Source organism: Cryphonectria parasitica (assembly GCF_011745365.1).
Source record: "Cryphonectria parasitica EP155 unplaced genomic scaffold M406scaffold_1, whole genome shotgun sequence".
In the NCBI taxonomy this organism is placed as follows: Eukaryota; Fungi; Ascomycota; class Sordariomycetes; order Diaporthales; family Cryphonectriaceae; genus Cryphonectria; species Cryphonectria parasitica.
Window position 1 is genome coordinate 1,450,533 of NW_024468909.1, and position 14,200 is coordinate 1,464,732.

A 14,200-nucleotide genomic window follows, 5' to 3' on the forward strand; every position below is an offset into this window, starting at 1 on the left:
GATTTCGACATTCTCAATGCCTGACTCAACGTAAGTCACAACAATGTATATTAAAATCGATATTTGTCTATATCATCATAGCTGACCAATATATGAGGGGTTAGCCATCGAGTGGTCTACCCACCAGCGGACTACAGTCCTCCTGGATGGCCGTCCCTTTTCTGGCCTCCGCTGGAGGACCGCTACGTCCTGTACCGCCTCGGTGACATGGTGCGGTTCACGGTGTTCTGGACGCTTGTCATGTATGCTGCCTTTCACTGGGCTGCCGTTGGGATCGCTCTGTTCGTGCAGATCGGCAAGCGGCGGACGAATTGGAAGTACTTGTGGACAGTTCCTATCATCTACTCTGTGATAGCGGCATTTGAGGCGCTGATCGCGGGCAGCGTAACGGGTGCAATGTTCGTATACTCACTTCCTTCATCACAGACGTCATCTTGCTCACGCGGATTTTCTAAACAAAACAATAGGGTCGGTGCTATTTACATAGCTGGCGGATGGTATATGACGACGTGGATCCCGTTCATCTGGGGCTGGGCCAACGTCTTTGTACTGGTCGTTTCTTCGTTCTCTATCTCGGGCGGTTTATGAACAGCTCCACCAGTACAGGCGTCATATGTGTCATCTGCTACACTATACATTGACCTTTGGGGCGTCCTCCCCGGCCAGAACCTCAACACCACCCGTCTTGGCAGCCTCTTCAAGGCTCCCTGCAACCTCGATCTTGCGGATCACCCTCGCCGGATTGCCAGCCACGCAGGTGTACGCATCCACGTCCTTGGTCACAACACTGCCGGCCCCGACGGTGCTTCCCTTGCCGATGGTAACACCGGGCAGGACGATGACGTTGCCGCCGAGCCAGCAGTCCTCGCCGATGTTGATGGGCTTCCCAGATTCAGGGCCGCGGGTACCATTGCGGACGGTTGGGTCCAGAGGATGCGCGGCGCTGTAAAAGGAGCAGTTTGGGCCGCACAAGGTGCGTGCCCCGATGGTGATCGGACAGGTGTCGATCCAGGTCGAGTTGGTGTTTACAAAGACATTGGCCCCGAGTCTGTTGACGAACGCACGTTTGAGCTCTCCAAAACTCCTAGACTGACGACGTGTACTTTGACTACACAAATGGGATGTTTGCGTGTGTTTGGGGGGTGGGGGGATTTACACATACTTGACGTTATATCCGTAGTCCATGATGACAGGTGGGATCAGAACTGGGAAGTCTTCGAGCTGGGCCTCATCTTCTTCTTGGGAAGATGTGTGGTGCTTCTTGGGCAGAGGCGTTTCGTCGCTCGTGAGGCTACACACATACAGACATACATACGCTGCGTTAGCCAACTTGACAAGACTAAAGTAGCCAGCCACACTGATGTGTCGCTACAGTCGTGGGGCTTCGGGACAACAAGAAGGGCAAAATTCTAGGCGCCGCCTTACTCCTGATAGAGTTCAATCTGCTCTCGACGACCTACACCGTCCGACTTGTTGTACAAAACCTGTGCCATCTTGCACCGGTTCCTCTCCTCTAAGAGCTTGGGGGTAAATGCATAGTAGAGCTCGCCGGCCTGCATCTTGCGCTTATTCTCCTCCGCGTCAACCGCTGGTGCAGCCATGGTGAAGTTAAGGGGGACGGATTGGTCAAAGCGAAGAGAGACCAAAATGAAATCGGGAGCGTTGTCGTGTTTTCTTTTTCAACCAAAAGCAGAAATTTAGCAGAGGCTACAAGAAACTGGTCTTTGAAATGTCAGTCAAGACACGACTTTTATACACCTGGGTCTGGTAGTCAGAAGCTCCATCCTCACGCAGAATCTAGACACACCGCATGTATTGTTGGGAAGGGGGGGGGGGCGCAGTGTATAAGTGTCCAGTATCGTGTCATGCGTTGTACCGGTGTACCCATAGTAGGCCTAGGCTAGGCTGCTGCTGCTACGTCAGCCCCCACTGACTCTTCACCTTCACTGTGAATGGAGCTGACGGAACAGCTGCAAAGCACTGGATTTAGGTATATTTTCCCCACTTCTTTGTTCAACTAATTATCTCAAGATTCGGTGGATTTTTTTATGGGGTATTGGGAGGAAGGCGGGTACAATATAGAATACAAAAGAGCGACAAGAGACTCAGAATGCCTATGGGTTAAGAATTCTATGGCAATTTGTCTATTTGTTCATTTCTTGATAATTCAACACATATTGGTATACTGCATATGGCAGCTATAGGGAAAGGACCCGCTAGCTGAAACTTTGATGGATGAGAGCTCCGCTGCCTCACCTTGACCCGACCCCCCTGGCTCTATATGCGCTGGAAACAAAAATTGTCAAGAACAACACCAAGAACTGAAAGGATGAACGAAGAGGGAGAAGTAGGAAATCTAGGGAGGGAGGGCAGGTCCTTAGGCATCTGATCTCTGCGGGTCGCAAGATGAATGGCGTGGAGATGAAACTGAACTTTGCAGATTCATACAATGCAAGCTGCCGGGTTCGAGGATTTGTGTCCATGGTGAGTCTTTCATCTTCCCTACTTCGCAGGTATGTTCCCGGGTAGTATGTGAAGGTAGTGTTTGCAGGTAATGTGCGCAAGCAGGTAGCGCGAGATGCTCCAATGACTTCCGAACGCCGACTCGTGCAGATTGATGACTTCGTGATCTATGACAGAGGTTGCTGAAGCATTGCTGGATCAAGAGTGCAATCTGGCTGTTTGTAGACGTTGAGGAAATGGAAGTCAAGTTGGTTTGAGACGGGGTCCTGGAACCTAGCTGTGTGCTCTTTGTTCTTCTTGTTTATGTTTGAGAATCATCCTTTACAATAGTAGCAGAGCTTTGCGTAATAGTATGTATATCTATTATTGTAGTTTGAGGGTGTGATCACAACCACTTGCAAAATGGATAGATAATACATAGGTAGTCATAGTAGTTCCATTAATGATGTTGATGAACACGTAAAGCCCTTGTGTCCTCAGCCAGACCCTAGCAGCTTGTTCCTAAATACTGTGTGGGAAGTAGCGGGGCCCACTTGCCCAGTTAAGACAGCTGCCCTGTGGGTCCTGCCACAGTACTAACGTCGGTTCCGGCACAGCAAGTTCGAGATTTGATGCCCTGTTGTCAAGACCCCTTGAGCTGCACCTACGCAAGTACATGGGACAATATCACCAACACTTCCTATTGTTCTGGACGGTTTTTTTCTTTCTTTTATCGGTTTGTTCATTGACCTCAGGCGTACTTGTATATATGAAGGCTCCCTAGATATTCAACGGGCTCACCCGCACTGGCCCAATGGCATGAGCTGAGAAAGAAACGCCAAACCTGATCCTCCTCCTTTGTCACCGCCAGCGTTCACACAGGTTCTCTCCTATTCAAATCCTATTCAGGCTCACTCTCATTCACAAGTTTGCGATTAAGTCGCCTCTCCTCTCGACCTAGACTCACTGAGATAAGCACGTCAGGCACGCGAACCAGACGTCATGGAAAACGCCAGTATTCCTGGAACACAGAGCCGCGCGAGGTGAGGATTTTCTTGTCTCACTACCGAAAGTAATACTTCTTCTCCCTCGACTCGTTCCCCAAACAGGCAATCGATCAGCACTTGATATAATTGCCCAACCCGTCTTTTGTCCTCACGTACGCGACTTGTTGTTCTTCTGTTTTGCACATAATCAACAAAACAAGAAGAGAGGGAGAAAAAGAAATCAAAATGTCTTCTCCTGCCTCCACTACCACTACAGTATTCCCCGTGTTCCCTCAGGCCAGTCCTCGCCTCAACGGAGACGACGGTCCTCGGAAGTTCTCCTCCTCTTCCTCCTCCCTGCGCACCCCAGGTCGTGATAGCAGCCTCACGCGCAACAGGCGACGCTCCCTTGGCCACGTCGCCCTGCTGGACATCCAGTCCCAGGTCCAGACGTCCCACCAAGCCAGCCTGCGCGCCCACTCGCGCTCCAGCTCTGTGTCGTCCACCCTTGCTGACACCCTGCCCACGCTCAGCCCCTTCGCGGAGTCGCGCTTCGATGCCTACAGCCCGGACAAGCCCTACCTCCCAGGCCAGCCCAAGTCGCTCTCTGGCATCGCACTGCGAGCCTTCTGCTTGGGCATTGCCCTGACCGCCGGCCTGGTCGGCACTGCCACCGTGCTCGCACTCACAGATAGCCCGCTCTGGCGCCTCCCCTTCTTCCTGACCGCGTTGTCTACTTTCCACTTCCTCGAGTTCTGGACCACAGCCGCCTACAACACCCGCGAGGCCGACGTTTCGTCCTTCCTGCTAACTGCCAACTGGCCCGCCTACGCCATCGCCCACGCCGCCGCCTCGGTAGAGTGCCTCCTCACCGGCGTGTTTTTTCCCCACCGCCACTGGGCCCCCGCCCCACTCGGCGCCGTGGGCCTGCTACTCGGCCTGGCCTGCGTCGTTGTTGGGCAGGCCGTGCGGTCCGCAGCCATGGTCCAGGCTGGCCCTAGCTTCAATCACATCGTCCAGCACACGCAGCGCCGCGAGCACACACTCGTCACCACGGGCATCTACGGGACTCTGCGCCATCCGAGCTATTTCGGCTTCTTCTGGTGGGGGCTGGGCACACAGCTCGTCATGGGAAATGTGGTGTGCTTTGTCGCCTACGCTGCGGTGCTGGGCAAATTCTTTTCAGCAAGAATCAAAGTCGAGGAGGGTTTCTTAGTCAAGTTCTTTGGGGAGGAATATGTGAGCTACAGGCGAAGGGTGGGAACCAAGATTCCATTCGTGCCTTGAGAGGGCCGTGTATGTATGTATGTATGTATGCATGTATGTATGGAATAACAAAATCACGAAGAGAGGTGGAGGAGGACTTCTGGGGCACCAGTGCAGGGTTGAAAAGAGAGGTTGGAGGGTAAACATAAACGTCACGTTGAACATACATGAGTTAGATAAGCTTTTTGATGCTGCTGATGTATGGGTAGGCGTTGGGATGCTGTGTGTGGGTATGTTATAGTTGGCAAAGAAACACTGTACAAGCAACTAGATCACAACACCTAAAGATAGAGACGGAGGAGAGGGAGTCTTGGCATCATAGCAATCTACAATCCAAGCTGTCCAGTTTGAGCAAAAATGCCTTCGGTGTCTGACAGACGAACAACAATCCGACGCCCGAGATCCTCAACCGAAGGCTGAAGCGACGGGGCCAGATATCTCTCTTGCTTGCGCCCCCTGCCCCCTTTCTGTCCTCCTTATGTCAGGCCATACTCACATCCAGAATTATTGTTGAGATATCGGGAAGCTGTTCCCTTGTGAGGAGTTCCACTTCTCGCTGATGCTGCCGAATTTGATCTGCCAGGCATAAAAGTAACACAACGCAGCAAACGGCTGACCAAACGTCGTGAACGTGACCCAGAAGATACAATTGCCAATCATCTTCTTGGTTGGGGAGTTGGCCTTTTCAAAACGCTTGGTGAAGGCGATGAGGGGCAGCTGGATGAGCATGCCTATGAAAGCGACGCCTGGGCGGAGCAAAAGAAAAAAGAAAGAAGGTATCAGTAAATTGCTGTTTATGTGGCATCGGGCGAGGGCAACGTCATGTTGAACCAGTCAGTCACTCACCGATGAGATTATGTGTGGGAATCCCCACAGCCAATTCGTGGAGGAAAGCTGATAAAGAAAACACCATGAACGCTGCGAATTGAAACGAGTACCCGCGCCCCATCAGCGGTGAGAAGACGTGGCGCCGGAAGTAATTCGACACAGGCTTGTTCCATGTGCGCCAATACGTCCCGAGACTGTCACTGTTCCACCCTAGTTTGCAAAAGAAAGCGCCCAGTCAGTCAATCAGCACCAAGAACATTTGCTAGAGGTCGTGGCCCAATAGACTTACAGTCATCATAGAAGGACCGATCGGCAAATTTCATAACTTCTGCCAAGGCATTCAGGAAGGATTGAAACAGCGCAAAGAATCCCGCCAGCCAGATCACGAGAGAGATGGTCGACAGCTTCAGCACCCTCTCCACCATGGCGGCGACATCCCACTCCCTCCAGGCACGTAGCGAGTTTTGCAGGGTCGGCGCCGCGTATTGGGCACTGAGCAACCACATGACCACGCACAGGCCGGCAACCTCAAGCAGCCTCTTGGCGACAAAGACCCAGCGGATCCTGTCCGTTCGGGGGTACACGGGCTGGTAGATGAGGGTGGGCGCCCACCAGAAGTAACACAGATTCCCGAAGGTGACGTTCTCGGGGTACGGGCACGAACGGTACAAGTCGGGGATAGCCTCGAACTCGCCGGTCCGGGGATGCAGGTAGGCATGGCGTAGGTCGCGATTGGTAAGGGCGTAGCTGGCCGTCTTGAGCCAGACAATGATGGCGTGCATCTCAACGATCGTCCCAATGAGCGGGTGGTTGATGTAGTAATAGACGGCCCAGGATGTAATGACCAGCCCGAGCGAGATGTTGCAGGCGTGCAGCGCGGCAATGATGTACCAGGTCATGCGGAAGCGGGCCTGCTGGTCCTCGGTGGGCGACATGCTGCCATCATCATTATCCCCCTCCTCCTCCTTCTCCTCCTTCACACCCTCATCCTCCTTATTCATGGTATCACTGCCCCGGCCCTCTTGTGGTTCCTTTCCAGCATCACCACGCCTGCGCCTGTTATACATGCGCAGCCGCTGTGTCCGTGCCTCGAACCCAGCAAAGAGCTCGATGAGATATGCGATCAGGAGGCAGCACGGCACGAGGGTGTACAGAACGAAGCCAACCTGAAGATCCTGCTTCCTGAAATCGTGGCATCGGACGCAGATGAGCACACCGTACTTCTGGATGTTCTCGATCAGCAGGCGCAAGTTCCCTGCGATGAGCACGATGAGCCCCAAGTTCCTGAAACCGAGGAAGCTGGGCGTGGCTGTGGCGTCGTGGCTTAGAGTGGAGGGTCTCGAGGCCAGATGCACTGCGGCTATGTGACGGTATTTTCTACTCGTGAGAGCCCTCTTCAGTGCCTTGGTGTCCCGAGGTACGTCATCCAGCTTGGCCTGGGGGTGAGACTGCTGGTCAGGATGACCACGGCGGAAGACATCGCTGGTAGTGGTGGTCTGGACGCCTGTTGACGAGGCTGCTCGGTCCATGGTCTGTGATATAAATACCGGCGCCGTGAGCCTGAATTGGCTCTGCGGGCGAGTGGACCAGCCTCTCTGATTGATAATGGTGCAGTGCTTGCCTGACAGAATGCAACTGAGGTTGTTGAGCCGGAATGAAGCCAATTGCATTGAACAGTATGAAGAAGATAGACGTGGCGGTGAGGTTGTGATTGGGATGGGATGGACTTGACTGCCCTTCTTTTTATTACCTGTTGACGCAGTGGTTGAAAATGACGGTCCGGACTAGACTGGAATTTAAGGTTCGCTTGCTTGCCCTTGAGAGTTTGCGGGGCCAGTAGTCCCTTGAATTACCCACTCGATGCACAAAAGGTGCCAAGTCACCCTTTATGACAAAATAGACAGCTTTGGTATGGAGACTTGTTGTAAGGCGACATTGCTGGGGAAATCATTCGTCTTTTGGGAATGTGGGGGGAGAAAGAAAGAGGCCCTTTGGCTGTGAATTTTCGATCTTATGTCCCTAGCGGGATGATCCGGAATGCAAGACATTGGAGCCATGAGCGCAGACCTGGCAATGGTGGTGATGTCCTTTCGTTTTAGAGGCGGCTAAAAGGGATACTAGTGATGTAGTCACCGCTGCTACCGAGCCTCAATGATTTGACTGTATAAGGTGTAGCCCAGAAATTGATTTTCCAAGGCCTGCAGATGCCCATAGGTTGTGCGTTGTTGCTTCGCAGTGAGAGGAACCTAGTCGTGGAGGCTCTCTACCTGCTGCAAGGCATCCAGCTCGGATTTCAATTGGGAGGACCAGGGGACCGGGAATAATCGGCAGGCTGAACATGCCCGATGCATATGCATAGCTGCCTCTCTTTCACATTGAGATCTCAGAGGGCAAAAGCGGCCTTGAAAAGTGATGGCAACACATAAAAGTCTTACAAAGGTTGAAGGAATTGAAAAGATCATGGTGGGGAGGGGGGGGGGTGGCTTCTTGAAGTGAGGCAGGCATGGAAGGAAGTACCAGGCACGACAAGGTGCCAGGGGTACATCTGGCGGCAGGCTGGCGACTAATCAATACCACATCTTGATTGGTTCAATAATGTTTTCAGTGGGACTTGCTGCCCCTTAGGCTGTTCAGTAACCAACTGAGTAAATTGACATCCTTGGAACAATGCACATCAGCTTCCTTTCAACAACTTCAACACCCAAGCTCATCTCTCAACCTCTGGTCTACTCTTGACACCGGATGCCTCACCATAACAGCTAGCTGCATTTTTCCATCTTACATCAGCTCTTGTCTTCTTGTTGTTGTATTGACCTCATTCTCTGATGGTGTTTGTTCGCTACTTCATGAGCTCCACTTAACAAACATGTCCTACATCCCCAGGCGGGATTTCGACAAGGGTGGCAGAGGAGGAGGTGGTGGTGCTGGCGGAGGGGGAGGAGGAGAGGATGGAGGTTATGATGGCTTTGCGAAGGCCAAGGGCAGACGTACGTACATCTTGACTCCTTTTTGTCTTTCCCTTTCTAACACTTGGAAACATTGCAGGCCCTGTCACAGACTATGGAGCTACTATCACTCACTGGATGCGCCACCGGAACACCAAGTACAGAGGGGCCTACACAGGTGAACTTGAACGGCCAAGCCCCAGCTACCTGATCGATGTGAGTTGTATGAATTTCAGACAGCGTCCGGGTTCTTCCCTACTTACAGTGCTTGCAGATGATTCCGCCTGCTGCCCGGACCACCAATGCAGCAGATTCCATACCAGGTCGTTGGGTGCATCAGTCTCTCAACAAGGTCAAACATCCCGTTAATGTGGTCCGATGGACTCCCGAAGGCCGCCGTCTCCTGACGGCCTCGAGCAGTGGAGAATTTACGCTATGGAACGGCACTGCTTTTAATTTCGAGACTATCATGCAGGCACATGATTCTGCCATCCGAGCCCTCGAATACTCCCACTCCGACGACTGGCTGATCTCTGCAGACCACGACGGTATCATCAAGTACTGGCAGCCCAACTTCAACAACGTTGAGAGCATACGCGGCCATCACGACCCTATCCGAGACCTTGCCATCTCCCCCACCGATCTCAAATTCGTCACGGCTTCCGATGACTCCACCCTTAAGGTGTTTGATTTTGCTGGCGGGGTGGCAGAGATGACTCTGTCAGGTCACGGTTGGGATGCCAAGACTTGCGACTGGCATCCCACCAAGGGCCTCATCGCCTCCGGGTCAAAGGATCATCTGATCAAACTCTGGGATCCCCGCTCAGGTCGCTGCCTCACAACACTACACGGGCATAAGAACACTGTCACCAAGGTCATGTTTGAGAGGATCAATGGCATGTGCCTGGCTACAGGAGGTCGCGATAACACCGCCCGGATTTTTGATTTGCGAATGATGCGAGACATCTGCCTGATCCGAGGACACGAAAAGGACGTCACCACCTTCACTTGGCACCCAATCCACACCAATCTCCTCAGTACGGGAGGCGGTGATGGCGCTCTTCATCACTACCTTCTAGACGAGCCCAATGCCCCCGAAGGTCAGGCGGCGGCAAAAGCCGTCTACGACAGCCCCGATCCCGAGTCAGCCCCGCTTCAGACAATCTATCCGGCACATAGGCTTCCATTCGCCCATGACATGGCCATCTGGTCGCTGGACTGGCATCCTCTCGGCCACATCCTCGCTTCTGGATCAAATGACCGTCTCACACGGTTTTGGACCCGTGCAAGACCCGGTGATACGTCGTACCTCAAAGACCAGTATCATATTGGTGAGGCCGCGGCTATGGCAAACAATACCTTTGTGGGGTCCAAGAATCGCAGACAGAGGCAGGAGGAAGAGGCACAGGAGGCCGAGGATGAGATGGACGGCCTGGAGGATCAAAAGATGCCTATGAAGTCAGCTTCCGCCTTCCCTGGTATTCCGGGCCTGCCCTTGCCAGGAAGTGGTGGTGTACCGCCTTCGGCTATTCCAGGAGTTGGCCTGGCCTCGGGGTCCGCGCCAATGCCGCCAAACCTTCCTTTTCCGATTCCTCCTCCAGGCTTGAATGGACAGATACCGCCTCCACCCATTCCAGGATTTGATCCGGGCAACCCACCCGACATGGCCAAGATTGCAGAGATGATGCAAAGAGCCGGCATACCAATCCCCCCACCCCCTGGGAATGGAATCGCCCCCCCACCCCCTGGTCTTCTTCCGCCTGGTCTTATCCCCCCTCTACCGAATGGGCAACTTCCTGCCGGTTTTGTGCCTCCGCCAATACCGATCCCTGGAATGGACGCTGGGGCGCATATGGGAAATGATGCAGCCAGTATCGCAGCGCGGAGACGAGCGCCGTTGCCAAGCCAGGAGGAGAGTCTCAAGATGGAGCAGCGGAAGGGCCATTACACCCGGGCTCACTAGAAGGCGGCACGCAAAGGCGGTGGATTCCAGACGATGAATCAGCAGGCGTCGCGAAAAAAGAGCAATCGACGGAGGGCAAGAGCTTACCATTAGAAATCCAAGGGAGTCGGAATGCATCCCGATGGATACCAACGGCCTGATAGTCTTGGGAGGACAAATGCTTTGTTCAGCATCATCAGGATGGGTCGCTGATTGCCAATGGGATGACGAAGGCGTAGGTACAAATGGGACTGAGGAGCTGGGATGTGCTCCTGCTTCACATCCTGCTACGCCTTGAAAAGAGGACTCGATTGGAGTAGCCTACTTCTCAGACCTCGAAAGGTCCGGCGCTTCATTTTGCAAACAGTCCGACAGACGGAAACCTCACACGCACAGGGCTTCGATGGAGCGTGGACCGATCTATCGAAGGCTCCCGTATACTATTACTCGAAGAGCTTTTGACGCAACCGTATGAGAAACCATATCTGGGTATGCGTCAAGACACATACATGGTGGCTGACGCGTGCGCTTCACAGCATGCAAGTCCTTCTTGGGTAGGAGGAGTGTTGGCTTGGCGACTGGCTTTCGAGCAGTCTGGCAATATGGGCATCGCATTGGCTGCCGAGAGCGAAATACCATTATCTTGCATCGAATGGTGATCCATGATCTTGGAGCGATTTCGTAGCAATTCTAACTCTGTGCGATGGGAGGGTCGAACAATGGCATGAGATGGAGGTACGTGGTAATCACAGCAGGCGCATTTGGGTTACACAGCGTGGTCAATTCTTTTCCACCCCGAAGGCTTCTTCAAGGCTACAATTTGTAGTATTATATTGCCCAAGTGCCTACTTTGGCCCGAGCGTGCGGCAGAAAGTGGGCCCCTTCTAAAATAAACGCGGGTTCAGCACTCACCAAGGTCGCTCGGCTGACCAGATCTCTCCTGTGATATTTCCACTGGACGCAAAAATCGCAGAGCATCCGTCTGTAGGGCTTTAAGGCCTCGTATGTATAAGTATGTTTGACTGTTATTGGGTTTGTCGATCTGTCTAGTGCCATGCTGAATGTCAAGGCAATCAACTCAAGAATGCACACACGCTGCGCCCGTACCATGATTTTCGGGCTCGGTGCCCGTTCCTCCCTTTCTCCAGAAATGCTATGGTGATATGCTACAAAAGCTTCAGTCCGCCTCACCGTCCTTCGCATCATTTGTTGTTTTGCTTTGGTAATTGTTCCCATAAAAAAGAGCAAGATACATTGAGGAGTGAATAGAGAGGATTCCAGGCAAAAAAATCCTGTCATTCATTCCAAAAGAGAGAGGTGTGTGTGTCTGTGTGTGTGTGTGTGTGTGGAAGTGGGCAGCACGAGATCCCAAACTGGGTGACACGTCCCGCTCCTTTGCACACATCATATGACCTCCCACACCCGTCGCCATTCTATCCTTCTTTTGTCCCTTGGTTTTTCACCTCTGCGGGACAGGGACCGGCTTCGCGGGCTCCTTTCCAAAAGCCTTCTGCCGCTCCGCATACTCCTTGATCACCAGCGCGCACGTGTAGTCGGCACACAACCTCCGCCTCCTTGCAGCAGGCAGCTTCTCTGCAAACTCCAGGCCACTGGCGCGCTCGACGGCCTCGAGGGGCACCTCGAAGTCGGTGATGGGCTTGTTGTTAGGGATGACGGTGTTGGGCAGCACAAAGGCGCCCAGGGCGACATTGCCGCCGACCTTTCCGTCCTCGGCAAAGATGACCTTATAGAAGTGTGTGGGCACAGCGACGCTCGGCGGGTTGCCAATCATCTCGTACTTTGTGTACCACTTCCCGTCCGCCGGATCGCGCTTGGGTAGATAGAGGGGACCAGTAACGATGCGCACGCTCGGGTAGCGGTCGGTCAGGCGGCGGCAGAAGTCCTCAAAGTGGGCCCAGTAGTCCCTGTTGAAGCCGTCGCCGACCTGAGGGCACATGTTGGACAGGTAGAAGGTGTCATCCATGGCCTGCTGGCTCCACTTGCAGTCGGCGGCGGGCACCTGATGGCCCCTGTCGTAGCCTGACCGGAAGTAGTCTTTCAGCTTGGCACGGAACTTTTCGGGCACGGAGCTGTCCTCGGCAAAGTTGCTGTGCTTGCGGTCGCCCTCGCGCTGGGCGAGGGAGGCAGGGGTGATGTGCTCAACAACCCAGTGGGGGTTGCGCAGGCGCCGGTCGTAGGAGGAGACAAGGGCGGAGCGGGCGGCCAGGTCGGAGACAGGGCCGGGAAAGCCATATTCAAAAAGCCCAGCAGGGTTGACGGGTGCTGTGAGGGCCGCTGCCTGCGTAGCTGTGGTGGGCTGTGGTACAAATACCTGGGAGGCTGGGACGGGGACGGCAGGAGGGGGAGAGGTACGGGTTCCTGATTGTACGGTGGTAGTGGTCGTCGTTATGGTCTGGGGCGGTACGTCTTTCTTGTCTGATCGCATCATGGCTGCAGTGACGGCGGCGCCCGTACCTGCGCTCACAGCTGCGATTATGGCAAAAGTAGCTTTCGACATCTTGAGTGGGCGTAGAGGGGGAAATGAAGGGAGACCCTGCGCCAGATAAAAGCCTTTTTTATACGGTCACCCAAAAGAAAAACACAAGGTGGAAGAGAAGGTGAACAATGACAATGTCAGGCGAGGAGCCGAGGTGAGCAAATGCCCTTGTCCACGCGGCTAGCAGCCTGGGAGAGACAGCCTCGTGAGTTCTCGTGTGTTTGGGGCCTCGTATCGCCCTGTCTCGAGCGGATCGAGAAGCTATATTGAGGAATCGAAGCTGGAAAATTTTAGACGGCGAGAGAAAAGACGTCTGCTGGCAGGCAGGGTCCCGGGTCGTCAAGCTTCTGGCGTGGGCGGGGGGCACTTGCAAGGGTGAGCTCTACCGAATGATCACTACCCTGTTTGGTTAGCACGTGCAGCTTCGGCGGGCGGCCAGCTGGACAGAATGCAACTGTGCTAGTACCGGTGTGTAAGTACCATAGCAAGCGTGGTACCTCACTACTGCAGCAGCCGTTACGGAACCTTGGACGAGGTCACTAGCACAGATCTGTTGACCCAAGTCTTATTGTACGTGCTGTCACAAGTGGAAGTATGCCAAGACAGCCTCGTCTCACCAATCCTTTCAGCTCTTGTCCTCGCGTGGAGCCTATGGAGAGAAACATTGGTGATCGTCCTTTCATGCCAGGTTTGGTTTATGTAAAGAATCAGGTCTGGAGTGTCTCTTCTCTCTTGTGTTGGGTCACGGGTGTTCTCCTATGCTATGATTGTGGTGGTGACCATTTCCTTGTATGCACCAACTGCCTTGCGGCTACAGGCATTAGTGATCAACTTAAGGCTGAGGACCTTGATGGTTGATGACCAGGGGTGGGCCCACTGGGCCTTAAGCCTGCCTGACTGCCTGAGTAAAGGGGCCACTGCCATTTGTCAGTGGCTTGCTCTCGCCCACAGAAGCTTGGAGCGTCCCCATCAACACCCAGGCGGTACACAAGCACAGACGTCACCTCCCAAAAGAGGGCTTAGGACCACCGGTCCAACCAGGATATTTGAACGGCAAGTATGACATCGATATCTTATCCTGGCTGGCTGGCTGGCTGGCTGGCTGAACAACAGACCTTGAGGCTCGTTTTTCGACCATAAGTCAATCACCTCTTCAGCCCTGCAGAACTCCCTAGCTACCCTTCTCCCTCCAAGCCGATCTCACTCACCTGCATTTTGCAGCACTGCCTACCTTTGGACACCTGCAGCCTCACAAAGCTTCCTGCACAACGCTCTTTGTACCCGTCTTGGTGTG

At 53.7% G+C, this 14,200-nt stretch overlaps 6 protein-coding genes across 6 annotated transcripts; 3 read left to right on the forward strand and 3 right to left on the reverse strand.

The window, feature by feature from the left end:
- Positions 1-120: 120 nt before the first annotated feature.
- M406DRAFT_247058 (uncharacterized protein) lies at positions 121-588 on the forward strand (the record flags this gene model as incomplete). The annotated part of the gene is made up of 2 exons (XM_040916444.1): positions 121-398; positions 468-588. Coding segments are annotated over 2 exons (399 nt in total), but the record flags the coding sequence as incomplete, so codon positions are not given.
- A 564-nt stretch (positions 589-1,152) lies between these two features.
- Positions 1,153-1,601, reverse strand: M406DRAFT_325315 (uncharacterized protein; the record flags this gene model as incomplete). Its single annotated transcript, XM_040919970.1, has 2 exons — positions 1,153-1,291; positions 1,426-1,601. The coding sequence occupies 2 exons, from the start codon at positions 1,599-1,601 to the stop codon at positions 1,153-1,155; spliced, it is 315 nt and encodes a 104-aa protein (XP_040780793.1).
- A 2,391-nt stretch (positions 1,602-3,992) lies between these two features.
- Positions 3,993-4,709, forward strand: M406DRAFT_222606 (ICMT-domain-containing protein; the record flags this gene model as incomplete). The annotated part of the gene is made up of 1 exon (XM_040915623.1): positions 3,993-4,709. A coding segment is annotated over one exon (717 nt), but the record flags the coding sequence as incomplete, so codon positions are not given.
- A 489-nt stretch (positions 4,710-5,198) lies between these two features.
- On the reverse strand, positions 5,199-7,051 carry M406DRAFT_35284 (uncharacterized protein; the record flags this gene model as incomplete). The annotated part of the gene is made up of 4 exons (XM_040922716.1): positions 5,199-5,440; positions 5,541-5,732; positions 5,812-6,458; positions 6,588-7,051. The coding sequence occupies 4 exons, from the start codon at positions 7,049-7,051 to the stop codon at positions 5,199-5,201; spliced, it is 1,545 nt and encodes a 514-aa protein (XP_040780795.1).
- Positions 7,052-8,388: 1,337 nt separating this feature from the next.
- M406DRAFT_245097 (WD40 repeat-like protein) lies at positions 8,389-10,430 on the forward strand (the record flags this gene model as incomplete). Its single annotated transcript, XM_040916307.1, has 3 exons — positions 8,389-8,476; positions 8,568-8,683; positions 8,742-10,430. 3 exons carry the CDS (start codon positions 8,389-8,391, stop codon positions 10,428-10,430), a joined length of 1,893 nt encoding a protein of 630 aa, XP_040780796.1.
- Positions 10,431-11,415: 985 nt separating this feature from the next.
- On the reverse strand, positions 11,416-12,927 carry M406DRAFT_105089 (uncharacterized protein; the record flags this gene model as incomplete). Its single annotated transcript, XM_040915127.1, has 2 exons — positions 11,416-12,788; positions 12,885-12,927. The coding sequence occupies 2 exons, from the start codon at positions 12,925-12,927 to the stop codon at positions 11,869-11,871; spliced, it is 963 nt and encodes a 320-aa protein (XP_040780797.1). The 3' UTR covers positions 11,416-11,868.
- Between the last annotated feature and the right edge of the window lie 1,273 nt (positions 12,928-14,200).